Source organism: Crassostrea angulata, chromosome 1, assembly GCF_025612915.1.
Source record: "Crassostrea angulata isolate pt1a10 chromosome 1, ASM2561291v2, whole genome shotgun sequence".
Lineage (NCBI taxonomy): Eukaryota > Metazoa > Mollusca > Bivalvia > Ostreida > Ostreidae > Magallana > Magallana angulata.
Genome location: NC_069111.1, coordinates 39,884,301 through 39,911,453, shown reverse-complemented (window position 1 = coordinate 39,911,453; position 27,153 = coordinate 39,884,301). Strand labels below are relative to the sequence as shown.

Below are 27,153 nucleotides of genomic sequence, written 5' to 3'. Positions count from 1 at the left end.
AGGTGATGCCTCATACCTCGTCTCGGTGAGCTTTGTAATCTGTGATTACCTATGTGATGGGTTTTTTTTTACCATTCAAGTATATGTGTTAAACACTGCATGCAGATCGATGAGAGCTGCATTTAAATAATTTGAGTGCTGCTGTCATCAGCCAAACTTTGGTGACAAGAGAAGCATTGAGTGTAATGACACTGAGAAAGAAAATAATTATGTAACTATCGACAATTGTAATTATAGATAATTAAGGTATATGAGTGTTAACGTTAATTAGGCAGGACTGTCAGGAGCAATAAATTTACAATTAATTCACTCCGTGCCTCTGAGCAGCTGCTTTGAGTATTCATTACCCATATCCGTTTTCATTGCTTATATATGATATATATCTGTGAAAGTTGAATAAATTGAATAAAAAAAAGTGAATAAATTGAAATTGAATTTAATTGAAAGTACTGATATAGTTATAAATTAAAGATTCACTCTTGAAAACTTTGTTGCGACGTAATAATTTTTAAAACGGGAAATCCGAATGCATAGCGGTACGACTTGATGATAAACAGCGCCATCTAGCGGTTAAATAATTGTAACAGCGTGGGAACAACGAATTTAGGTGAGGAAGGAGGTTTGTCTGTCTCACACTGAGATCGTGTTTTTGTAATCCTTGTTTACGATCATTTGGCTTATGAACTCTTTTAAGACAATGCTTTTCACTAATATATATCTGCAAATTACAAAAAAAAAACACATTGGTTCGCCTTACACTGTTACACCGGTTGTCTCATAGCCTCTGAATTTTCTGAATGCCGATGTGGATCAATATTCGTTTATCAGGTTGGGCACAATTCCCCTATAGAACTGTGCTCAACTTTTTTTTTTATGTTGCAAAGATTGAGACCAATCGCCCATATGAGAATATGGTTTCTAACAGGCTCTGTCGCCTATTAATTGGACCCCCCCCCCAAAAAAATCATGTTTTCCAGAATCAAAATATGAGGGCTTGCGAAGAGAAGTGTATGTAGGGTCCGGTGCATGTAGACTATGCCTGTCCACTTCTCAAAAGAGAATAGTGTGTACATGTACTTTACCAGTTTTTGGTTCAAGTACAAAAATGTTGCTCTAGAAGATAGATGTCAGCCTGATTTTTCATGCAAAGCTACATTCCAGATGCCCCCTAATTACTTGTTCTTATTTTTTCATATGTGAGGATTTCATTTCATTTCTATTTATTGTGTTTTTCTTTTTTTCAGTGATCATGGATGCCAGACCAAACCAGACAATATACATTAACAATTTGAATGAAAAAGTGAAGAAAGATGGTAAGTGAAAATTTATTAAAAACTTCATTTTTAGAATAAGATATGCATGTTAAGAGGGCTGGATGATCACTGCCATTTTTAGACTTAATTAATCTCCTAAAGAAGAGTTCTGTTTAAAGATTTAGGAAAATATTCACTAAATTGTAGATATTAAGTATTTGGACTCTTTAGTTACTTGATCGTAGTTTTTAGCACATGAAATTGTAACGTGATGGAAGAAAAAATGACCAATCAGACCGTAATTCGAACCCTGAATCTTTAGTCAGGTGCTCTACCTACTGAGCTATCTGGCACCAGTATTCGAACCGATCTGACCGTCACATTCCTCCCCCTAAAATGATCTTATACCAAAGATCAACTGAGACTCTTCCTGGCAGGAGTTTAGCTGTCAGTTCCAGGGGTTGGCAGAGTACTAAATGTAATGGGATTGAAGAAATAAAGACTCTAAGTTTCTAACATAACTATGCTATTTAGCGCTGGTATTAAAACCGATCTGACCGTCACAAAATCACATTTAAAAAATTTAGGCAAATCTGATGGCTAATTTCGTCGACCACTTAGTCTCCAAAAATTATGGTATTGTTCTGCATGAATAGTTTTGCTTACACCTATTTTCTTTTCTTTTTGTAGAACTTAAGAAGTCACTGTACGCAATCTTCTCCCAGTTCGGCCAGATCCTGGATATTGTTGCCATGAAAACTTTGAAGATGAGGGGACAAGCTTTTGTGATATTCAAGGACATAAACAGTGCCAATAGTGCACTTCGATCAATGCAGGGTTTCCCATTTTATGAAAAACCAATGGTATCATATTTCATTATGTTTGTATAGTGCGATGGTAATATTCTAGCAGCTTACAACAATTAATATTATCAGATAAATTGTACAAATTTAATACCAGTATATGCTACAACCTTTAAGTACGCAGTGACATATTTTTGTGTGTGTTGCCTTTTTACACTATGACAAACTTCTACTAACCAATATGTTTGACAAGCCTTGACAAAATTAACTTTTGTTCATTTAATATAGACCTACAACAGGTATTTACCTGTATGACTCAAAAGTAGAAAGTAAAAATCTGAACTCATTGCATTCATACATATTACCAGTACCTAGTAAAAACTTTAATCAGAAGTAGTTCTAATCAATTAGAAAAATTGATCAAAACCTAATTTCTTCAATCCATTACTTGGTTTGTCATTTTAAAAATTCTTCATTGTTACATTATAGAGAATACAGTATTCAAAGAAAGATTCAGACATAATTGCCAAAATGAAAGGAACATTTGTGGAAAGACCAAAAAGACCTAAGGAACATGAACCAGAGAGCAAGAAGAAAAAGAAGGCTAATAGGTAAGGCTTAAATGGATTTCGTTGCTATCGCTTAGTTTATAGAAATGTATGAAAATATTTCATGTGAGTGTTGTGACCTGGAAGGTGATGGTTTTCTACATTTTATCTTTATGTTGTACCATGAAGTAATGTTTTATAATTGAATGAAGGCATGAGATCTGCAATTGTGTATTTTGTAACATCATTGAGTTACAGGTAGGTATATGTTCAATGGTAAACTATATTTTAGTACCCTATGCAACAAGTTGCGAGGGGTATAATGTTTCTGACCCATGAGTCAGTCAGTCAGCCCTGATTTTTGTTAGTGCAGCTCCTCTTCATCTTCAGCATTGAATTTCATACAACTTTGAGGGTATTTAAGACACAATGTGTGGAAAGCATATTACCAGAAAAATTTCAATTCCATTATTTGTCCGGGAATCCAGCCCTTTTAAACTTAGAATTTTAACCATATAGTGAATACAAAAATGAACAGTTTGTAAGTGTAACTCCCTATAACTGCTGCACACCTTTTATTGGCATTAAGGACACAATGTGTACATGTGCATATTAACAGAAAATTCTGATTTCTATAAAATCAATTTTCTGTCGTTCGAAACAAAAGAATAGATGTGCATATACATGCATTTATGCATAAAGTTTTGAGGTGATGATTTTTTTGTTGTTATTCCCCTCTCTTTGTTTTGTGTATATAGTGCTTACCCTGCTATTTATTATATATAGCAGGGAGCGTGAGGTATGTGAGATTGTTCACTTTTTCTTTCATTATTTTAATTGTATAGAAAAATGCATTCATTGTGATATATTGGTTGCATTTTTTCGTATGCTGAATTAGTCAATTACATTAAAATGTCAATGTAAATGCATATTTGAATGTTTTTCAGACAAGCAGCTGCTACAACTGCTGGAATTGCACCCCCAGCTCAGCCAGGTAAGCTTTCAAGTTTATGAAGGAATATAGATTATAGATCTATCAAAAACAATAATAAACAAATGTATTCTAGATGTATCGCATTCTCTTAATATAATTCTTTACGAATAGAAATCTAATGACTAATGTACATTGTGTTTTATTTACTTAAACTTAATTGAATTAAATTTTAATCACTGTGTAATTCCCTGTGCATGTATAAATATTAGATTTTTAAAAAAGCAGGTTTGCTTTAGCTTAATATAAAGGATTAATGTCATGACTTGTTTGTTTCAGCTATGGCCGCCGCCCCTCCCGCTCAGCCCGCTGCTCCCACTGCTATCCCAGAACAACCCCCCAATCAAATCCTCTTTCTCACCAATTTACCCGAGGAGACTAACGAAATGATGTTGTCCATGTTGTTTAATCAGTAAGTATCTAATGATGGTCCATTTGTCTCCAGACTAAGATTTCAAAATTTTTTGTCTTCGTTCCCATATGAATATGAAATAGATGCTTATTTACAATACATGTATCTGAATCTTAAATGTACTGACATACATTTATTTGATTAAAAATGTCTTGTTATTTTTAAGCAAATTGAAATATTTGTCTTCTCAAAATTAACAAAGTTGATTCTGGTATGAGGAAAAGCATCTAAATATGTGTACATAATTGTAATAATTGATCTAAAAGTACTTGGGTCACTAAATCCATTGTTGCTTTGTCAGTACCATATCTTATCGTGAAAGCTATATGTAATATTACATGTTTTATATGATGAGTCACATGAAATTGCCCCCATTTTGTGAAGTAACTGATTTATTACAATTTCTTTATAGATTCCCTGGATTTAAGGAAGTTCGTCTTGTGCCGGGTCGTCATGACATCGCTTTTGTCGAGTTCGAGAATGAGGTTCAGTCAGGTGCTGCAAAAGACGCGCTGCAGGGATTCAAAATCACTCCAAGCAATGCCATGAAGATCTCCTATGCAAAAAAGTAGAACTGTTGCTTGTCTGTTGCATAATCCTTGATCATGTAATCATGTCATTTAGGACCATTTTCTGTTCATTTTCATTGACTCTAGTTGCTGACATTGCACTTTTGTCAGATTTAGCACAATAAGAGTTCCATTTTTGGATGGTGGCAGTTATTTTTTTATATTAGCATCATGGTTTAATTACTTGTTAATGAGTAGTTCTTTTATGACAAAGTTAAGTCTCTACTACTTGTCACTATCCAGAAATGGGGCTCGCTCACCAACATTGCACCTCAGTTGATTCATTCCAGACATTGCACCTCGAGTTTGGAATGAAATGTCAACACTGCACTGAGGTTGGTAAAGTTGTTAAGTATATGTTAAACTGAATAAAAAAATCAAAACAAGATTCATATTTTGAGTTTTTTTCTTCCTATGTCCTGCTTTGGATGTGCCATTGTTAACTTGTTTTGCATTTGAGATTTACTTGCAGTGTAAATGTGCGTGCAAATAAATTGGATGTTGAACAATATTTCAGCGACTCTATGACATAAAAAGCTAATGTAGATTTTACATCACTTGCGAGTTTTACAAGGAAGCTAACAACCAAGGAAACATAGCAAAACTAGGAAAAGTGCTAAAACATGAAATAATCAGTTGATATTATGCCAGTTTTCTTAAATTTGAAGAAAAGAAAGGGAAAATATAGTTTAATGTGTGTGAAATGTTCATTTGAAAAAAAATATCAGGTTTTAAAGTCAACTTAGAATTATTCCTTAAAAATGAATGATACTACCCTTGGGGCTCAAAACCATTTTCAAAGGTATTTTTGAAACTCGATAAATTCCCTTTTGAATGCAATATAATGTACATGACTGTACATTGTTTAACAAATTAACCATTAATGATGCTTTTATTATGGTCTCTTGATACAATTAGATAATGAACTTGATCTAATGCACAAAAAAACATTTCTGTCGAAAAAGTTGGGCATGGATTAAATGTTTTCAATTTATATACGATACACGGGTTAAATGGGACACACAACAGCCTATTGGAAATAATAACTTCTAGTTATTGGTATGATAAATGAAATGTATCTATAATACCATTCCATCTGAACGATACAAATGGACATCCTGAGTAACATTCTTTTCAAAGGCAAATTTTCATCAGAAAAGCCTCTTGAGTGAGCCTAGAAATATAGGTAAAAAATTAATTAAACTTTCACAAGAAGTAATTGGTTACTACATTTAATAAGCATTTTGTAAGGAATACACAACTTTAGTCAAAATTGTTTGGTACTTCGAAGAACTGAGGGGTGGTGTTAACCATGATGAGGACCAAAAATTCAACTATGGCCTTGCTCTATAGTCATCAGTCTGTTCCAACGTCATTTGTCTGGGGCTTATTTTCTTTCCAGTTGACCCAATCTGGCTCATACTTCAACCACAGAGTGTCTTTGGATAAAGAGAGTATAATGAACTTGAACAAAATCTCTGTCAAGGTCATAATCTGTAAAGTTTGTCTATACCTTTTGTTGGTATATACTCCAGTTGGCCCCTGGCCCAGAAGGCTTATACCTCACGTAGAGTACTAGTGGGTAAAGGGTATGCAGTGTTCTCAAAAATGTTCTTTGGTCAAATGTGAAAGTCACAGCAGATTTCTTTGAAAATCAGCTTTATGCTTTTCAGACATTTACAGAGACAGCAGAGCGTCTGGTTTTAAAAACGAAACTAGTTAAAGACCAAATGGATATCTACACATCTGCATCAACTTATGTCTGTTTTATGCATCTTTGATCATTGTTGACGGCTACAGTGGTTTACAGATGCACATGCATGTATAGAAGATTTTTGTTCTTGAACTTGCATGCACATCCAAACAACAAGCAGTTTTGAAAAATGAAGCTCGTCAGTGCAGTGCGACATATCTGGCACAACCATTTTCCTTGTATCATTTAGCCTTATGAACAATGAAAACAAAGCGTGTCTAAAACATGCTGAATGTTTAATACTTTTACAACAAGATGATAATGAAGATGGTACAAATTTCATCCATATCTTTGTAGTTGCTTACAATTTGCTTTGATGTCATCCAAAGGTGTCATTCTACCAAATCCAGTGATATACTCAATTTTTTGGAGAACAGAGTTTTTAAACCACTCAAGGTCTTTAAATCAAGACAGCAAAGATGTCACATTGTACTATTTTAATACATAAATATTTCTAATAGATGTACAGATGTTCAAGTAAAAAAATATCAACAGAGTAAACATCAATGGATGACATCTTTCAAATTAATCTGTTGGGGGCATGAGTTAACAGTTATTTCTTTCCATATATAAATCAAGCTTGTGGTTGAAAAAAAAAATACCCCAATTTTCAATTACCAAGCTGTAGCTTTAAAATTTCATAAAAGTCTATGGGAAAAAGGCTTTTAATCTAGAATTTTATATTTCCATTTACCACTGTAGATCTAGTAAAGAGTGAAGTTTGTACTTGTATTTCAGTACAAATAACAATCAAAATGCCACGGCATTTTACCCAGAATAAAATAATCACAAGAATAATAAATAGCACTATAGACAACTCTGTTATTTACAATAGTGTGTGTTGATGTGATAACAGAAGGCTGGAGAAATTATTCTGGGTAAAACTTCATCACAAATCTATCTAAAGACCTGAGAAGAGTCATCTTGCTGTAATACATCATCCACTACAGCATTCCTAAGCTTCCAGATGTTTCTAATCCTCAACGACTTCTATGTCATTACACCATGTGACATGTTTGTCTTCTTTTCAGATTTCTGTCACACCAAAAACCAAAGTTGACCAATCTTGACTGCCTAAATACTGGATTACATTATTTTCTATACAACTGATTAACATTCATTCCTATATCATTTCTTTAAATATGGATGATGTTGCAAGATTAAAACTTTTATCTGACAGAAATCTGAAAAGACAAGCATGCCTTGTTCCTTTCATATAGCATACTTTACTGCTCTGCTACTAAGCATCTATATATTCCACAACCCCCTTTAAAAACTGAAACAGGTACTGTAAAAAAATGGAATACATCATGCACATGTAGTAATCCAAAAATTCAAAATTGTAACACTGAATGATTTTGTATCAACATTTAACATTTGAAAAGGCCACGAAAAATCACTTTCTCTTTCCACTCTCAGTGTTGTACCTGAGTAGTTCTATTTGCAGTCTCTACTGAAAAATCAATTTACAGCCAGTCTGTTCTTCTGTTTGTTGCATTTCATATAAGTTCATAATATGAAAAAAGATGCCATAGATCATGTAAATGATTGTAGCCACGTGAGAAAGTGTGAAAACAATGTACAGAAAGATGCTATCCCACGTTATTGCCATGTCTATGCAAGTTTAAACTTTACACAGGAAAGTGAATCAATAGACAGGGTTGCATATTTGACCAGTCTGATTGTAAAAAGATTTTTCAAGTATAAGAACACAACACTTGTTGATAACAATTTTTACAACTCCCCTGGATGATATTAAATTGATAAAATCTTAACATTATAATTTAAAAGCTGACCAGTGTGCTGCTCAGCTAATAACAGGAAAAATATGATTTCAACAATCTGACAGAAATAAGATAAATATACATAAACCTTCTCTAACAAGGAGCAAACAATATCAACTAAAACAATACAATCTTTGGTGCACCAATACATAATTCGAATTTCTTCTACATATCAGTATGTTAATTATTTTCAGAGGGTGTGTTTGTATGACCACATTTTTATTAACCATACAACATAACGTGCACAAATTGTGCAGAACAAAGAACATACTTAAACTTTTATCATAAATATCCATACACCACACTACGCAAATCACAACTATAACACTAGTTGTCAAAAACACCCAACATTGTTCTTTACGATGAGAAAAAAATCTGCTACGCGTACCTTAACACTCAGCCTCTCAAGGGAGGTAATTGTGACAAAGGAAATGTGCTTTAATGAATATTTTGTCCATTTTCTTTTCCTTTGTCTGTCATTTAGATTAATTTACAACTTGCATGATCAATGGATTGAATTAGTCATATGTCCTTAGGACCAATCATGATGTAAATAATACAAAAATCACATGTTGAAGTAACTTTATATCAATATGTTAGAGTTTGTGAAAGACTAGGTTGGCCTTGCCTTTTATCAATCCTCGTCGATGGATGCTGTATCCAACTTTACCTAGAAGCTGCTTATTTTTCTGATCGGTATCCTCAATCACAATGCACAGTCAGACAAAGTTCTGGTGATAGTTCACCTTACAAATAAATAAACTGGTCACTTTCACGATTTGTAACTTTCATGGTACATTCCTCTGATCTGCTTAAAGCACATTTCCTCTCCCGATCCTAGTGGCCTACTGACTTTCTTCGCCCCCTCCTCCGGCCCCTGCACTGGGTTTACTGGCTGATGAACTGTCACAGAATTCACATAGCATGTCCCGAAACCTGCCCCAGGACCTCTCTGGAATGGTAACTGCAGTCCTGTAATTAGCTCGGACCTGGTAGAAGAAAGGTATCATAAGCTAGTTTAATATTGGGATGATGTTTTGGGAACTTGAGTATAATAACAAAAACATGCCAAAGCTGTATAAAGACATAAGCAATACTGAACTTTATTTATTTTACAACAATTGATAAGCAAGTTCTACAACTTATATTAATATCTCTCGTTGGCACAGATGTGAGCACGAGGGTCATTGGTGTGGGAAGAAGCCGGAGTACCCGGAGAGAACCCACATGTCCAAGCGGGCGACCGCCATACCCTATCACATACAGTCACTGTCGATCACGGGGATCGAACTCAGGTCGCAGCGGTGACAAGCGAGTACATTGTCCACTACGCTACTTGGACATAAGCAATTAACACCAGTCAAATTAATTAACAGTCAGGGGTGTGACTGAAATCCATCATATTGAAAAATAACTGATTATTGTCATTTCTACTAACTTACAAACTTACCAATTTGATAAAAAATGATGAAATACAGTCATATTCATTCTTTATAGGTCACTCTATATCTTAAAACAAACTCCAAATAATTATGACTGTTTTTCATCATTATTCTAAATATGATGGATTTCAGTTATTACTAAAATTCAGTTTCATGACTAGAAATCATAATTTTTAAATAAATTGGTTAGTCTGGGTGCACATAATTGTCTCATTTGTTTTACCACGCGCACTTATTTATTTTGGTTTCAACAGTGAGTCAAGGTGTTTCTCTACACATGGGACCATGGCAGGATAGTCTACTACGAGGTAAATGGGCTGGAAGAATGAACTTAGGAATGGAAATATGATGAAAACAAGTCATATTTACAAAAATAAAAAGATGTGTACATTATGTAGTAAGTAGAAATAACAATAATCAGTTATTTTTCAATATGATGGATTTCAGTCACACCCCTGACTGATTAATTTCTACTTATTGTGTTCTTTTTCAAAAAATAAATCAAAAGCTTGTGAAAATCCTCATACAGAAACAAATGTCATTATGTCAGTGTAGCGACTAGCCTAAAAATTATCAAGCACTATAAAACCATGAACCAGTTAAAAATTTACATACATGTACTTATTCAAAGTGCCAGTGGTGACAGTTAACTAATGTACCAGTAAATAAAAAAATACTTACTTCAGAAATTCTGAGGTACACACCACGTCTGTTTGATCCAACATCAAAATAAAATACTTTGTTTTCAACTCTTAAGTATTTGCTTTCTGGTAATTCATTCTGTCCCTCTGAAGAAAATTAAAGAGATTTAGTTACAGAAACCTCAATTATATATAAAATATTAAACTACCATGTATTTATATTACCTTTCATAAATACATATTATATCAGTCATAAGGAAGAGGTTTTCTTCCCCATTATTCCACTGGGCTTGTGCCAAAGAAAATTTTACAAGAGTACTCAAGATATTGGCATGAAGAGGATATGTAAGGTGAGGCTCCATATACTAGGTTCTATGTCCTTGAAGGACAGTGGATCTCAAGACATTGACAAATCTTGGTCTTCCATTTTATCAATAATGGTATAAAAATTATTCTATTAGATGTATATTATGTTCAAAAAGAATTTACATTTACTAGGCTATGTATTGGTTAATAAATGTGTCAAAAGATACTAATAATTACAAATGGCTTGGGTCAAAATAATTTCCAATACAATCATTGGTAGACCTGCCTGGCTTGCATTTATAATTTTAGGTTCACTTCATCGTTGAAAGGTTTGACCGTTACATATACATGTATATCAAGGGCACAACTTACTTCAACAGTACATCTAGTTACATGTGCCTGCATTTGACTCACCATGGTCATCTGTTCCAAACTCATCCAGAAGATCTGTGAGAGCATCTCGAAACTCAATCATTCCCTGAGCAGGAATGGCAATCTGAGAGCGCGGCCCTCCCCTTGGTCTGGTCTGGGCAACCTGCAGCGAGAAAACACACTGCCTTCACCCCATCTTTCATTTCGCTGTACCTTGTTGTGTATATATAATATCATCCATGTGCAAACTGTACTGACATATCTACTGAAATCTAATTCATGTATATGTATACACTGTATGTATTTTTGTATAGATTATGTCCAGTCTCTTATTTTGATTGTCCATGCTACCATCAAAATAGAGGAGCTAGTGGAAGATTTGATTTTAAATGGCATTTTTTACAATAAATACCAGCATGTACATGTAAACATGGAGCAAAATTTCCTTATGAAATAATAATTATTTTTAAAGCTAACTCTCTATAGAATGAAATTTCTATTATTTCATTCAAAATTGCTTTCAAAAAATCAATTCCAATTGATCATAACTGTAAAGTTCTATTTGAAACAAGTAAAAATCCTGATTTATAAACCAGTAAGGCAAAGAATACAAACACATTTAAAGGAGTACATGTACCAGGTAATTACTTTATCATTTCCTATGGTACCAAACAAACAGGGCAAAATTTTGTCATAGATTTTCTTCCTTAAATGCTTATATCTCAGTATATAAAAATGTCATTCTTGGAAAATACTGAGACAGTGGTATAGTTCATGTTTCAGAATACACTTTTTGGATTTATATATTGAATTCAAGTTGTACATATAAAATAAAAATCAACACCCATATTGGATTTTTATCCATAGACAAGTACGGTAATTATCAAAACTCCTGTTTTACATCATGAAAATGACCATGAACATATGTGTATGAAAAAGCAGAAACTTTAAGCAATAGATTGGCTGCAGAACTGAAGCTCTATAAAAAGTATGAGACAAGCTTAGGCAACAGACCTCCATTCATGATAAATAAATTCATTTGGTGAACAAAGAAAAAATAAGGGAAATTTTTTGACTTATTTCAATTCTTAACACATTCCATGGAAATAGCCGATACCCCTAAATTTGTACTACAGCATTCTGGGATTTGTGCAATTTTGAGAATTTCTTGGCCAATTAAACGAATACTCATAAGTAAAATGTCTGAATAAGTTTGAAGAACCAAATATTTTCATGTCATGTATTCAAAATAAAGGAAAAATACTCTAAGCTTGCACCAATCTAATTAAAATTAGACTTGTAATTTTAAAATATTTATGCAAAATAATTCACAAGCACTGAACTGGAGCTCAATGGTCAGTCAAACAAAATGTTCTAGTAGAACAATAATTCTGCAGTTAGCGGTAGATGAGAACTATGCTGGATCTTTTACATTTCTAGTTCAAGCAAAATACTATTAAACTATCTTTCAAATTTTTCAGTTATCCCCCTAAGTCTAAGTAAAACAAAGAAAAAAGAAAAAAAGAGCAAATATCATTAAATACCTTAATTTTGGTTAGATATATTCTGATTCCTCATGTTGTTTATGTTAAGCAATCTTTGCACGCATTATAATAATAAAATATTAGTGTAACATCACGTTCTTTTATTAAAAGAAAAAATTATAAATAAGTGAAGCATGAAAATGAGAAATGAGGGTGATACGTACCGTACTTACCCTCAGAAACCGCCCCCGCTGGTTTTCTTTAAGATCTAGATAGTAACGTCGGTTTTCTTTTACCATCTGCTCACTCTTTAATTTTCCATCCTCGGGCAAGTTATCTGGGTTTGGAGGGCCTGCTCAAAATAGTAAACATAATTACTTAAAATGTTGTAAATAAAACTTAAAACTGTTTTACTCCTGTTGCCACATTTTCAAAGTAATCCATTACTAATGCTATTTTAAATTGTCAAGTATATACGTTGAATGCTCAACAATTTACATTCATAAAAGAAATTAAATTTTCTTCATTGAAATCTAAATGCGCCCTAGATTAAGTCACATCTATACGGTGATGATTCTTATATGATCCATTTGTCTTTATTACTTCATACAGCAAACTACAACCCTGCTAATGTTTCTTAATTACCAAGGGATGCGTAATGTTCACTGAATTCTGTCAAATAGTCTCTGAATTCTGCTGCAGTAGACATCGCAAGGAGAAGGCGGCTCTTCTTTCCTCCAGCCCCAACCTATAAAGGGAATCCATCGTAAAAAAAACCCAAAATCACAACATTAAACAACAAATTGATTAAAACAACAGCATAACCAATGTAATGCTATTCCACTTTTAGAGTTTATTTTTGAAACACAAACCTCAGCTATTTTAATGAAGCGTCCACGTCTGTTCTGTTTGACATCGAGATAAAATCTCTTGGACTGTATCTGAAGAGTCCTTGTTGCCAGCTCCTGTTCACCAGATCCTACAATGAAAAACAAAGGTAAACATAGCTATCCATGTTACTTATACTAACCCACATTCAGTCAAGCATATTTCATAACAATATGTAGTTTTAATTTTCCTGTTAAGACTAGAGTTGTAATGATAAGGCGATACATCGATAAAATTGATTGTGAAAGCCAATGATACACGTATCATATCAACACATGTGCATCATGATACACAGTATGAGTTAATTTTCAATGACTTTCTAGAATAATTACATGGTATTCATAATATGTAGACATTAAAAAATTTCAATTAACGGGAATTATAATTTGCAAGTTTTGTTTTAATCAATTGAATATTATTTCTTTACAGTTTCTTGATAAATTTTGTAAATAGATGACACATATTTGCTTTCTGTTATCTTATTACTTTTAGAGGTAAGAAACAGATATATTAGTTTATTTAATACTTAACAACTACATTGTGATACATGATGTATCGCGTTAATACGTATGGTATCATGAGGTAGCTGGCAATACTCATGCCTAGTTTCAACAGCTGTGTTGGTTATATGTGAAATTTTTAAGAACCCTCTCTGCACTGAACACTCATATCAGGATAATTTTGCATTGTAAGACTCGGAGTGGTCTTCCATTTCATGTTAATGGAATGAACTGCAATTTACAGTATCTAACATAATTTGTGATTAATTCATTTCCAGTTTACATGTAAAACAATATATCAAACAAGGTGATGGACTCCATTTGCACGCATTTTCCCAAACTAAGTAAACAAAAGAAATCCTTGTTGAATTTTTGGCCCAAAACCTTTATTAAAAATGAACTGTAGTTATAATCCATAATGCAATATAATTTCCTCTTAGCTCCACCCTTTAACCCCCCCCCCCCAAAAAAAAATCAATGCAAAGAGCACGTTTTATCATACCTTAAAAAAATATATATGCAATGCTTTATCAGTACTAGTTATAGTATGAAGTATGACAAATATAACATAAATGACATATAAACCATTGAATGAATTGCATAAAATTTAAATACCATCTGTGTACATGTGTGCATGAGAGGATAGGAGTATTTTCTGGTTTGCAATTAAAAATTACAATATAACATTAAATTATGCATTGAAAAATGCTATCTTAATTATCATCAACACTATAGAATTAATCTATTAATTTTGCATCTCGTAGCTCTACATTGCGTGGGTGTTTATGCTGACTGACAGCTGATCCTGATGTAGGTTTGAAAATTACCAGCAGACGTTCACTTCCTTCTGTCACTGAGGTCACCATTCGCTGTCACCAACTTGACTATATTGTTTAAAACATTTTGCAATTAAATGAAAAAATCATAGTCAACGTTTACGGTACTATGAAAATGCATAATACGCATCAGAAACCACTTGTTCTCGTTTTATAATGTCATAACAAATTTGAAAGATACGCCATGTTGGATTTTTTCCCGTACAACTGACGAACTTTCTGATTCAGCAAATTATGAACTGAACAATATAAATATAATACTGCAAGAAGAGATAATGAAATACGCTAAAAAAGGAAATATACACCAAATATGGCACCTCTTTTCTATTATAGAATGAAAGATGACAGGGAAATGCACTTTTACGTGAAAACGGCCGTGTATGCATTTTCTCAAAGATCATGAGAGAAATATGGTAATAGCAATTAAAACATAACTAACACATGCATCAAAATGAGGAGCAATGGTGGAAATAAATACCCTGACCCTGCTGTTCGTCCCCACTCTCTCTATCCGACATGGTGCAACCCTTCCTGTACAGCCTAAGCCTCCTTCCAGCCCTTATGAATTATTCATGAGGTCAAATACACATAAACGGAAGTTGGTCTTCTGTCAACGTAAAAAAGCGTAGATATTGATGGGAGATACAGTAAATGTCAAAGTTTTATTTAAGTTATGATTTATGGTAACTCGATTGGATATATAAAGTCAATATATTGTATTCATGAATATGCGAAAAATATTCATTTTACGACATATCAAAAATAAATCTCTTCAGCGCGGGTCCTTTCGAATGTCGATGTCTGCTGTTTCCAATCGATTACAAGCTTGTGGTGCTCATTCTTGTGGGGGTACTGTAGTAAAAAGTATATAAACATCACTTCAAAAATTCTTGCAGGTACATACGCTAAACTATGCTTTGAAATGGATGCTGTAACACGCGCGGATCCAGAATTTTTCCTATAAGGGTGGGGGTCCGAGGGATAATTTGGTCGTCGGGGTGGGGTGCAGGCCCAAGGCTATGTCAATTTGATTTCATAAGTTTAAATTTTCCATGGGCTCCGGACTCCTCTAGATCCCCGTATCTGTACACTGTTGATGACGTGTTGTTTCTACATGCTTATTTTTCATTTGAATATATAGAATTCTTATCACTGTAATCAGGCCGGTGTAATGCTTTTTAATATTGATGAAATTAATAAAGCGAAATAACATTATTCAAAAGTAATGTCATCACTTAAGACCTCATATATTTTCAGTGATCGTTTGCAACATTATTTTTGCCTAGGATTTCCATTTTCAGATACAGCAATCACTGTTTATCACCAGCCCTGGTTAGGATGGCAGCTGTTGAAACTTCTAGACAAAGTATCAAATTTAGCGAAGAATTCCGTCAAGTCGTATACAAGATCAACCCAGACTATTTGTCTTGCACGCATAAGACATTATTCGAAATCAACGCAACAGACAGTTTAAGGAACCAGGAGGCTGATTTTCAGATTTATACTAATGACTCCACAGAGAGGAGAAAACCAGGTTACGACGTGAACGAAATGAAATACCCCTCAACGAGCATGTCCAATATCGCAGGAACTTATTCAGATTCTGCGTTAAAAGTTCTACAGAGTAATTACATCTCCAACGACCGACGGGTTAGTGTCATGTAGTAAATATCATTGTCCATTTTGATATCAATATATAATTAGGGCGTTTATAGAAATACAATGCCATATTGTACATCATAATATCAGACATCAATAACGACCATTGATTTTCATATGAATACCCACTGTACAGAAAAGATCCAATTTGGATTTTTTTTTTAAAAGGGATGGAAGTATCATATTTAAAAGAAACCTTAGCACCGTTATGTCTTTCAAACGATGTGTCTGTCGTCAGAAATGAAATGTAAACCCTAATGGCATGCTCCCACCCTTCCTCTATAATGATCATTTTTTGTTTGTTTGTTTTTCTATAATAAACAGATATAGCGTAGCCGTGTGAAAGGCAACGGGATAGCCATGCCTACAAAACATATTAACATTGTCAAGAACACACGTATTTAGATTAGGGCGCGGGGAACGGGGTATTTGTAAAATATTTATATATATGATCATATAATACATTTATATATTTTTTCTTAGTAGATGATCTATAACCAGTATTTTCGATGAGATGATCAATTAAATCTGCACACCGTTTTTCTTAATTTTTAATGATTACTTGCACCAAAAAAATTTATAAAGTACTATATTGAAAAAAATAAAATTGTAAACAAATCTCTTTAATTTAATGCTGGACAGAGGGATTACGTTAATACACAAGAACATTATAGAAGACATGGCTAATGCTAGTACATGTGCATGATACCGAAACCCCATTGATGTAAAACATTTCACACATTACAACATATTTGAACCCTCTATTTGTAAAGGTACAGTAAAACACTTTTACAGACTCATAATTTTCCTAAATTCTGGTAAATTTTCTTTCAGCGGTCTTCAAGAATTGAGTACAAAGAAATACATACATAATCGATATACTTAGAGATTGCATTTAGTTACTGAACACCTAATGTGATTTTTTTTTATTCTTTAATTTATTGTTACGTGTGGTATAATTATTCGGATTTTTTTCTATTCTTATATGACAGGGGCTGAATGGATGGGAGGTTTGTATCAGAGCACACTCCGCACAGTCTTTCAGCTTCAGGAAACACAGACTTGACAGTATGCGGGATCTTCAGCGGGGTAGGAGTCTCTCGGCCAGTATCAACCCGACCAGGCGAGAGAAAGTGAAGGTGTCCAAGATCTCCGTCAGCTCCCCGGGGCCCCTGGGGAGCCAGTTCTGTCGCCAGGACTCGGTGGACAGTCTGTGCAGACGGGACGACGCCCACTCCTCCTCATCTAGCTCCATCAGTGGACACAACTACTGTACCCCGGGGTACTTCACCACCAATCCGAGGCCTATTGCGTACAAGTTCAAGCACTTCGAGTACACCAGCAATTACATTGAGCAATACAGGTATAGTACTTTAGACTTTCATTGTCGAATGGTAGTGCCAAGTTCGTTCTTATCATCGTTTGAAAAAAAGGGAGGGGGAGGGCAAACCTAGCAGACATCTTGACAAGCAGCCAGAAAGAAAAAAAAACCACAAGAAATAAAAACACAAATTTCTCTTACCCCTAAAAATGAAGGGGAAGAGAGGCGTTACCTTCTATTTCAAAATAATTTGATCTCTTTATCAACTTGATATTTTTTTACACTGTCCTAAACTGCAAGTGAAGAAGCCTGTTCGCTTAAAAATTTGACTGCCCCTTTGTTGTTACGTGTCGTTTACTTTTTCTTCTTCTTTGCTGGTGGATAAAGTCTGACAATGGTGGAACTTTACAATTTTTTCACGATGATGCATTTTACGAGTATTACTTGTGCAGATGGGCGTGTAATATAAAAAGAGACAGGGTTCCCCTGACATAAATTACAAATTATATGTACACGCTTCTTAAATGATTAGATACTCTAACACGTCTTCTCTTAACAACAAGTACAGTATACTAGTTTTTTTTCTTTAAAAGACTTTATTTTGTTGTTCATATTTTTTTAATTAGAAATGAATACACGTATCGTAATCTGAACCCACCCTCCAAGCCGTCCTCACCCAGCTCGTGTAACTGTGAGGTACGGGGGCACGCTAATCCGGGGAGACAGCCGGCCTACAGATGGCTTGATGTCCCCCAGGACAAGGACTGCTCCCACCCCCAGCAGGAGGGGCACGCTGTCACCATGTCTAGTTCCAATGGACTGACCATCAACAGTATCAAAACCCCAACACAGATCGAGGTACTTTTCTATCATTACGGCTTCATTTTATGCATTAATTTTTTTTACGAAGATCAATGATGACTATACTACAGTCATTAAAAACCGCAGCAACTGACGTTAAAACTATTTTTTGTAGTTAGATAATCTCCTGTACTATAATTACAACAACCTTAGCTTCTTCTGTTAATATACTAGAGGAAATTATCTTACTATAAAAAGAAATATTTTTAACCTCAGATGCCTGTAATTAAAACTTGTCATCGAAATAAATTGCATTTATTGTATTATCGCCACAGCTGCCTTATTTTGTCTTTTATAACTTCTGCTGTGTTTCCCTCGTGCATTATTATGAAGCAGCACATTAATTACTTAAAAAGGAGAAACTTCAAAGCAGTGTGTATTAAATTAAACAGGACACCTACATTGTACTTCTCCATCTTCACATTGTATTAATTTAATAACTACGCGTAAGGAACCTAGCATTTAGAATTGACATCATGACTATTTGGCGTTCCGTTAACATGCATCTGTACTACATAGTTATATGTATACACAATTTTTTATGAATAAACAGGTAATACATAAAATGAAGGAATTGTAGATTAGTACATAAAATTCTGTTTCTTTGACAGCCTAGATTGACTAATTCCTGAATTATTCCTTTAACAGCAGGCGCAGGTCCGATCCCGGCAGTCACCCCGATACTTGTTGGCCCACAACGGCGTGGTCAAGATGGGCTACTACAACAATCCGCTGGTCATCGACACCACCAAACAAGACAACAAGACGTCCCCCGGTCTGAGCCGGAACAGGCCCACCATTTCATCCACAGGCCGGGTCGTTCTCCACCCCAACTCGTCTAGTATTACGCCCGTTAGAGGATCGGTGTATTATCGCAAACCAAACAAATGACAATGATGCAGGCTTGCAACAATCAGTGTTGGAAAAAATGTATGAAGAGACATAATTCTTTGCCAAAAATAAAGACACGCATTTACGTATCATAATTGTGTAAAAATAAATTATGGAATGCATAAAATCGTTTTTAAAAAAGTAGAATTGAATAACATACAGTGCATATATGCTAAAAAATGAAAGAATCGAATTATAAGTCAGAAAAACCAGTTTCTACGTATAATATCACGATACACATCTCGAAAAAAATATACAGGATGTAAATATGAAAGGATATATTGTGCTTTGCGATTTTATTTAAAAATGACTATGATATGCGACATTCATACATCTTTTATATACACTTAAACTACAGTGGGATTACACGTGTACAGAATTCGGTCATGCACTGGTCCAGCTATGGCAGGTTCACAGGAAGTCACTATAGATGTGATTGCTCAGGTTCGGACTTTTCCTCACTATTAATCCCCACTACAGTACAAGGCACTTCCACCTCTTGTTCAATGCTGGGGACGTCCTTCACCTCCTCGCCGTCAGCAGTCCCGAGCTCCTCTAGAGAGGATAGTGTGGCCTTGCACTTTTCATACGTGACCACGACGCCCAATGTTTGCATGTAGTAATTGACCACGGATCGGAATCTATCTCTGTGAAATATACAACGACCAGGTCGTAAGAGTAATGAGGGTTATAAATACAGAGCCATTTTGATAAGACGATGAACTTTGAATGGTTTGTGCCAAACATCAATCTATTTCATTGGCTATTTCAATTTGATTTGATTTATGAAATATAGATAGAAACATCAGATCATATTCTAAAACAAATTTTCACGAGCACTGTGTTAAACAGGCCTTGGTTGTAACGATGTTGTTGAAATCATAATTTAAACACGTGAACTAGAGCCGAATCATTACATGTACAATATTTCGCTACAAGCAATAATTTGTAATATCCGGTATCGACATTAGAGGTGGACTGTATACATATGTATATACCAGTACATTTCTAAGTAAGAATTTGTTAAGGTTTGAAAATAACATAAATCTTAATAAATATTTTGACTCAAAGATATTTACAAGAACCATTCCAGAGCGAAGAGTAGAGAGGCGGCCTCCGCTGGGATGTTGAGAGCGGTCAGCAGAATGATAACAGTGATCAGGCTAGCTCCCGTGACCGAGGGCACGGCTAGCGTGGAGAATGACGTCAGGATGCTGGCAAAGAGCAGGGATATTGTCTACATCATCCAAGTCTATTATTTAGTTTTCATGCAACAAGCAACAAGAAAAGGCTGACATATTCACTTTTTGTAATTTTTTTTCTTCTTTTTTACTTATTTATATCTAAAGAAAAATGAATGTAAAAACCAATTTGCAGTATGAGGATGGCCTCTTTACTTTGATACTAGGTGCCTGGTTCAAGTACTAATACCAAGTCATACTAAAGTTATCTTTAGCCGAGGAACACGATTTGCTCTAGGGGTAAGAAAATCACATGTGTAGTATATACTTACCAGACGATGACAACCTTGGCAAAATCGATTTCTACGTTGACGAGTTGTGCAACAAACAGACAGGAAACGGTGATGTACATGGAGCTACCGCAGCGACCCAGGGCGGCAGACAGGGGCACCACAAACCGCGTCACTCTCCGGTCCAGGCCGTTCTTCCCCTCCAGACACTCAAAGGACTCGGGGATGGCGATGGCGCTAGGTTTAAAGAATCATGTGTATGGTTTGAGGTTTTCATTATTAGTTTCGGCATGCGCTCATAATGTAAATTTTGTTTATTGGGTAAATATAAAATACTAAACAATCGTTGTCATGTTGTGGGGTACTGTGGAATCATTTTCGGGGGGGGGGGGGTCAATGTTCGTAGGTTGCCAAAATTTCCTGGTTCCTGTGGACATATTTTCTTTTGTAGAATTTTTAGAAAATATTAAACAAATGCGTTGTATTTATACGTTCGTTGGGATGTAAATTCATGGGCAAGGATTACCCACGAAAGCCACGAACATTATCCCCCCCCCCGAACAATGATGGTTCAACAGTATTTGTAACCCATCCAGCGAATTCACTATGTTCCTAGTTGATTGAAATTTGAGATAAACTATGTACACGCACGGACAAACACATGCAAAATGCTATTATTTGACCTTTTATTCTAATCTATGCTTTGAATCAATAAACATTCATGTGCTTTATATATTAAAACGTACGTGCTGGATGTCGCGAAAACTATCATGGTGGGTTGGAGGATAGAAAACCAAAATTTAAATGGGTTTTTGCGACTGATGAGAAAGTAGGTGATTGGTTGGATCAGGAACCCACACACCAGTAGCCCCGTCATCACAGTTCCGAAGTACACGCCCAGCTTCCGCATGTCATCCTCCAGGTTCTGAGATCCGGCGATGGTCTTGGCAATCAAACTCAGCGAACCGACGGGCGTTGACCTGTACATGTACACAGAGGGCTAACAAAATTTTATCCCATATTCTAGTAACAAAATAATAAAAAGATGTTATTGTAAGGAATCTAAGAGATATATTTTATTGAAATTCTTGTCCTTTCTGATATATACTCGGAAAAGCTCTTTTAAGAAGCTGGAAATCCTCAAATTGTTGATATATGATATTTTTGTCCAAAAATTATTTAAAAGTACCGGAGAAAAATCCAAATATTAGATTATAAGCTTGAATATTTTCCTATATCTTTAAAGATAGTATCATCTGTATGGTGTGTATATATATACCGACCAGATCAACCAACGAAGGATTCGGAGAATAATCTCGGTAGCAGAGCTGAAGAAGTGTTTGAATGGCTGACCAACTTCTTTCATGTAGCTGGTGGCGAGACCAAAGACAGCACTCACGATCACAAGACCTGGAAATTAGGAGGCTATACCTGTGTACATGCATATTATAAAGGTAAATATCGTATCATGAAAAAAAAATTAACTGTCATTCCCATTTAATGAAAATTAATATAATTTTTAAGGGTCCTTGACACAATTTGGGATCAAATTTCATTTTTAATTCTTTTTTTTAAAATTGTTCACTTGTACTTTTTTAATGATTTATAAGAATTTCGTGTTAGAACTCAAGTTACAAACAGATACAGACCGGCTCCTTATATTTGTCTGTCATGTGAATTTGGTTCATTTCACTTTCATAGTTACCTAGCAATTCATATTTAACTAGTTTAAAATGATTCAAAATTGATCAATATCCCTTCATTATACATTTAATACCATAAAAGGTCTCACCAAGTATGTTGGAGCTAGGAGCGGATCCTACTGATTTAGATTTGAGAGTAGTCTCTGTAATATTGCCAGAAATATTTTTTGCAATCTTCTCGTAATCGTACTTGGTTTGTGCCTAGAAAAGACGAAGAAACTACTTGTATAAGCTAGTTTGTCACAAGAACGACAGTCAAAATAATAGAGGTGACAGATCTGTTTTATTAATCAACTTACTTGCTCAAAAGTTGCTGACACTAAATTTTCAGGTACTAGGTTTCTGTAGGTGCAAAAATGTATCAAAATTAGAGACTAAAAAATATTTTTTTAACGAATTTTGATACATTTTTATCAATAATTTCGACTTGTAAATGTCTTTATCGATAAAACTATAATATTTACTTTGAGCAAGCTCACAAGTGATACCCCCCCCCCTAATTTTTAGCTTGTAAAGATTAATTGGATGAGCCTGTCCACCAAATAAATAAATGTGATGAACGTTCGGAACTGTGCTTAAAACGAATTAGAAAATGGTCAAATCAGCTTGAAAAAGCTTGAGTTTTACTGGTATATTGAACCAATTGAATGTAAACAAAAACAGGGCACGAGCCAAAGAATTGTGAGCTCTGTATCTACGTCTGATTCTCAAATTTTGGTTGATCGTTAGAAATGCATTTCGAAAGCACTGTAAACAATAAAGATATAGAAATATGAAATTTGACCAAAATCGTTTTTGAACTGGAAAATAAACAAAGATACGCCCGTGTGATGCATACCTCAACAGGTCTGCAAAAATATCCTGCGTCTCCAAGTTAGTCGTTAGATTGAACTGACTCTTTGAATTTGCCACGCCTTGGCCTGAAAAAGAAAAACAATGGTACTTGAAAATACTGATTTATTTAAGGAATAAGGAATCTTTCTTTTGAGTATTATGGGGTGATTATTTCGGTCGGGCGTGTTCGGGCTTTATAATAGATTTGATCACGCCCGACCCGAATTATCACCTCATAATATTCAAGGAATGATTCCTCATTACTAATATTTATATAATTTTCAGCAATTATACGATTAAATATTTTTAGATCTAATATGAATAAGCAAACTCCGCTTGCGCCCAGATTATACGTCATTTGAATTGATTGGACTGTAATTGATATGTAGTGTTATAGAAGTTCAGTTTATTCGCTCAAGCCAAATAATTTGGAACATATAAATAGAATACACAAAAATACACAAAAATACAAATCGTCAGAGGTATGCATACATGCAGAAAAAAGATATGAGTCAAAAAGGACATATATTTGAATCAACACTTAAGGTCAGACGACACGTTCCTCGAGAATCTTTTTTGTATCTCCTCGTAATAAAGAGTTCTAATAAAAAATATTAATTTTATAATTACTTTAAAAATGATCAAAATTTACTTGATTTTGGTTATATGTGTACACGGTTGAGTGGTTAGAACCGTGGCCGCTCTCTGCCAAACGCGTCTAGGTTCTAGAGGTCGTGAGTTCAAAGCCCCGCCCCGGCGGAGATATAGTTCTAATTTAGTGAATTTTGCTGTGCTGTAGATGTATTTATTTTATATCAGCAATTCAAGTGTATTTTCAAGAAGATTATAAAGGAAATTGCATACTCTAGTATTTTGCAGAAATGCCTGGTAAGGTACCCTAATTTTTTGCAAGAAAGCTTGTCAAAGTAGTAATAAACCATTAACAAATTCCTGGAATCTAAAATTGAGGAACGTGTCGTCTGACCTTAAGTAAGACTATTGTATAAAGGACCAGAATATATGTAAACAACTAAGGATCAGAACAGACGGTGCACCGAAGCACATGCAAAGACACTGAAAAATGTAAATACTTAAGTTTATCAGCTATGGTGGAATCGAGTTGCAGTGTATACCTGGTTTAATGGCCACCACAAGAATGCTCCCAATGATGGTGGGCATCGTGTTGGTGATCATGATGTATAAGAAGCACACGGCGCTCACTTTTCCATTTGATTTGGGGTCCATGGAAGCTGTTCCTGTAATATTCTGACACGTGTGACTGATGTGCATTTAAATTAATGGCCTGTACCATTATTTTATAAATTTTTTTAATTTGTTTTTTAATTGTGTTGCGGAGTAATATTTCTTTTACATGCATTAGTTGGTCATTGCTCCAATTTCTTTTACTCGGATTGAAATCGGATTTTTTTTTCAGCTGTTAAGTTTATGATGATTGCTGGAAAAGTATATATATGAATGCTTTAATCTATCTACGTATTTAAAAAAAAACCCAACTTTATCTTCAACGGATAGCGCAAACCAGCAGCTATACAATGTATAGCTTTCTAATAAGCTTAGGAAGGGCTGAGGAAACTTACCTAAAAGACCACCCCCTTACCCGTTATTACTGAAGAAACAATAAGAGGTACTATCATCGACTTCAGCATTCGGAGGTACAGCTCTCCCGCCATTCCTATTGACAAAAATAAGTTATATTCGCTTACTTACGTTAAGTTTTTTTAAAACAGAAGTGTACCCTGTGTAAATCAAAAGTTTGTATATCGATTTCTTAAACAGTGCATGCACACCATGAATGAATGTTTACACATACAGAAGTTATAACCGGGAAATTATATGCAAATAAAAAACAAAGCCTTAAAATATATATACTTACCTATCCACATCAAAGCACTTGCTGACGGATTGTACTCCCTTGCTACAAACCCGACCACAAATCCAAAAGCAACCCCCACCATAGTCAAAATAACCAGTAGATTGGTCCTGACTACATCCAAACACTTCATTTTCGCCCCTGACATGTTTACTGAACATGAAGCGGCCGACACACTTATATTCGAAATGAGGTCGCCGTAGTGAATCCTTGAATCTGTTTTCATTATGAATCACAAAAATGTTATTGGTGGATCCAGGTTTTCGAGGGATGAGGGGTATGTTATTAAGAAACTTCATTAATTTTTTTTTTTTTTTTTTTTTGTCAATTTAAATTCACTTTCTTTCAAGAAGTTAATTGATTCACTTGAATGCTTTAGAACTCGTTTTTGCTAATACATGTACATAAATATGTAGACTGGTCCTCTGTCTCTATTATACGAAGCACTGGCGTCGGAAGCAAATTGAAAGTGGGGGGGGGGGGGGGGGGGGGGGCTAGACTAATCCTCAGAAATATTGAGAAAAGAACCTAATTCCCAAAATCATGAAAATCCTAATCCGTGGGGGGGGGGGGGGGGTATACCTATAACACCAATAAAAAAATCTTACCTAACAAAATATTTCTTTTCCAAAATCAAAATCATCATATTCCTATTCCGTGGGGGGGGGGGGGGGGGGGGGGGGGGGGGGGGCAGTATACCTATGACTCCATCTTCTCTATCTTTCAAGGTAAATTAAGGAACAATTATATTTCCGGCGAAAAAAAAAGTTGGGGGAGGGGGAGGCTGAACCCTCTCTTCTGCTATGTGCCTAATGGTTACGTTTAACTTTGCAAAAAAAGTGGGGGTATTGCCAATCTATGGAATGAGTAATTAACACTATTCAACTTTGACCAAATCTTAAGTATATAAGTGGCCATGTCGAGCTCAAATACAATTATGTCACAAAACAAACATGTCTAAATGCACACGAAATCATTGTGGTTTTATGCTGGCATTAGTGTTATTTATTTAATCATAGATTTTTGTTCATTACTCACTCACAGTTGCATTTTCTTAGTGAGCAATTTTCAATACCAAACAAAACAAGAGGAAGGGGGTGGGGGCATTACCATCATGCATGCATATTAATCATACGTTTGTTTATATATATGGATATTCGTTTCTCTAAGTGTTTCAATTCATTCTTGTTATTTTTGTTACATGTAAGGACCCTGATTTTGAAATTATTTAATTTCAATTAACTCTCTCTCTCCCCCCCTCTCTCTCTCTCTCTCTCTCTCTCTCTCTCTCTCTCTCTCTCGTTCGTCATATTGGTGCATTAATTGTAGTATTTATTTTATTATTTTCATCTATATAGAACAGTTTGGAAAAAACCATTCCAATGACGCAGGGGGGAACTCTGACGAACTCTCTTGAAATATATTCGTAAAGAAAGCAATAACTTTCGGGCTGATTTCAACCAGCTCTAGCTCTGACAACACAAGGATAAACAAGGGGCATATCCGTGCTAGTAATTTAATACCGCTGCTAGCATTGAACAAAACCACGTTAAAGGAGGGGGGGGGGGTAAAGAAGACCAATCTTTATTGCTATTTGGGGAATGAAATTAGCACACACCCCTTCTTTCTGCATCATGTACGTGTACATAATTATCGATTGAATGTTTGGAAAATTTCAGCAACCACTTTACCCCCACCCCCTGCTTACATGTTCTGCTACATGTCTGTGAAGTTCAGTGTAGGAGGTTTCTAGGTCGATCTGAGAGTGCAATCATTTTTGCAAAGCTATGAAATGCAATGCAGAGTTTCCTTTGCAAGTTATTTATTCTCCACCCCCCCCCCCCCCCATCAAATTAATTCCTGGAACTTTTAAAAAGCTAGCCAAGATTTTCAGTACACCCTATATTTTAATAGCCTGTTTTCTATAGAAGGGACATAGA

At 35.0% G+C, this 27,153-nt stretch overlaps 4 protein-coding genes across 12 annotated transcripts; 2 read left to right on the top strand and 2 right to left on the bottom strand.

The window, feature by feature from the left end:
• Positions 1-523: 523 nt before the first annotated feature.
• On the top strand, positions 524-4,964 carry LOC128158972 (U1 small nuclear ribonucleoprotein A-like). Of its 2 annotated transcripts, none has more exons than XM_052822019.1 (7): positions 524-607; positions 1,245-1,313; positions 1,944-2,116; positions 2,546-2,667; positions 3,552-3,598; positions 3,875-4,007; positions 4,420-4,964. In XM_052822019.1, the coding sequence occupies exons 2-7, from the start codon at positions 1,250-1,252 to the stop codon at positions 4,577-4,579; spliced, it is 699 nt and encodes a 232-aa protein (XP_052677979.1). In that variant the 5' UTR covers positions 524-607; positions 1,245-1,249; the 3' UTR covers positions 4,580-4,964. The 2 variants fall into 2 exon arrangements, with proteins under 2 accessions (XP_052677979.1, XP_052678050.1); XM_052822090.1 differs by having other exon boundaries at positions 541-619.
• A 1,584-nt stretch (positions 4,965-6,548) lies between these two features.
• LOC128158658 (transcriptional activator protein Pur-beta-B-like) lies at positions 6,549-15,165 on the bottom strand. Of its 5 annotated transcripts, none has more exons than XM_052821630.1 (7): positions 15,061-15,165; positions 13,231-13,337; positions 13,004-13,106; positions 12,583-12,713; positions 10,917-11,037; positions 10,237-10,343; positions 6,549-9,102 (listed from the first exon to the last, which is right to left on the bottom strand). In XM_052821630.1, exons 1-7 carry the CDS (start codon positions 15,098-15,100, stop codon positions 8,959-8,961), a joined length of 753 nt encoding a protein of 250 aa, XP_052677590.1. In that variant the 5' UTR covers positions 15,101-15,165; the 3' UTR covers positions 6,549-8,958. The 5 variants fall into 5 exon arrangements, with proteins under 5 accessions (XP_052677590.1, XP_052677799.1, XP_052677659.1 ...); XM_052821839.1 differs by having other exon boundaries at positions 12,592-12,713; XM_052821699.1 differs by having other exon boundaries at positions 12,583-12,710.
• A 194-nt stretch (positions 15,166-15,359) lies between these two features.
• Positions 15,360-19,436, top strand: LOC128168044 (uncharacterized). Of its 4 annotated transcripts, none has more exons than XM_052834137.1 (5): positions 15,360-15,478; positions 15,884-16,232; positions 17,234-17,604; positions 18,189-18,420; positions 19,072-19,436. In XM_052834137.1, exons 2-5 carry the CDS (start codon positions 15,921-15,923, stop codon positions 19,312-19,314), a joined length of 1,158 nt encoding a protein of 385 aa, XP_052690097.1. In that variant the 5' UTR covers positions 15,360-15,478; positions 15,884-15,920; the 3' UTR covers positions 19,315-19,436. The 4 variants fall into 4 exon arrangements, with proteins under 4 accessions (XP_052690097.1, XP_052690104.1, XP_052690088.1 ...); XM_052834144.1 differs by having other exon boundaries at positions 15,361-15,431; XM_052834128.1 differs by having other exon boundaries at positions 15,366-15,478; positions 15,869-16,232.
• Positions 19,437-19,583: 147 nt separating this feature from the next.
• On the bottom strand, positions 19,584-25,423 carry LOC128168040 (excitatory amino acid transporter 1-like). The gene is made up of 11 exons (XM_052834114.1): positions 25,217-25,423; positions 24,941-25,015; positions 24,456-24,578; positions 23,327-23,408; positions 22,788-22,830; positions 22,578-22,689; positions 22,069-22,195; positions 21,532-21,765; positions 20,828-21,022; positions 20,394-20,528; positions 19,584-19,961 (listed from the first exon to the last, which is right to left on the bottom strand). The coding sequence occupies exons 1-11, from the start codon at positions 25,359-25,361 to the stop codon at positions 19,739-19,741; spliced, it is 1,494 nt and encodes a 497-aa protein (XP_052690074.1). The 5' UTR covers positions 25,362-25,423; the 3' UTR covers positions 19,584-19,738.
• Positions 25,424-27,153: the final 1,730 nt, after the last annotated feature.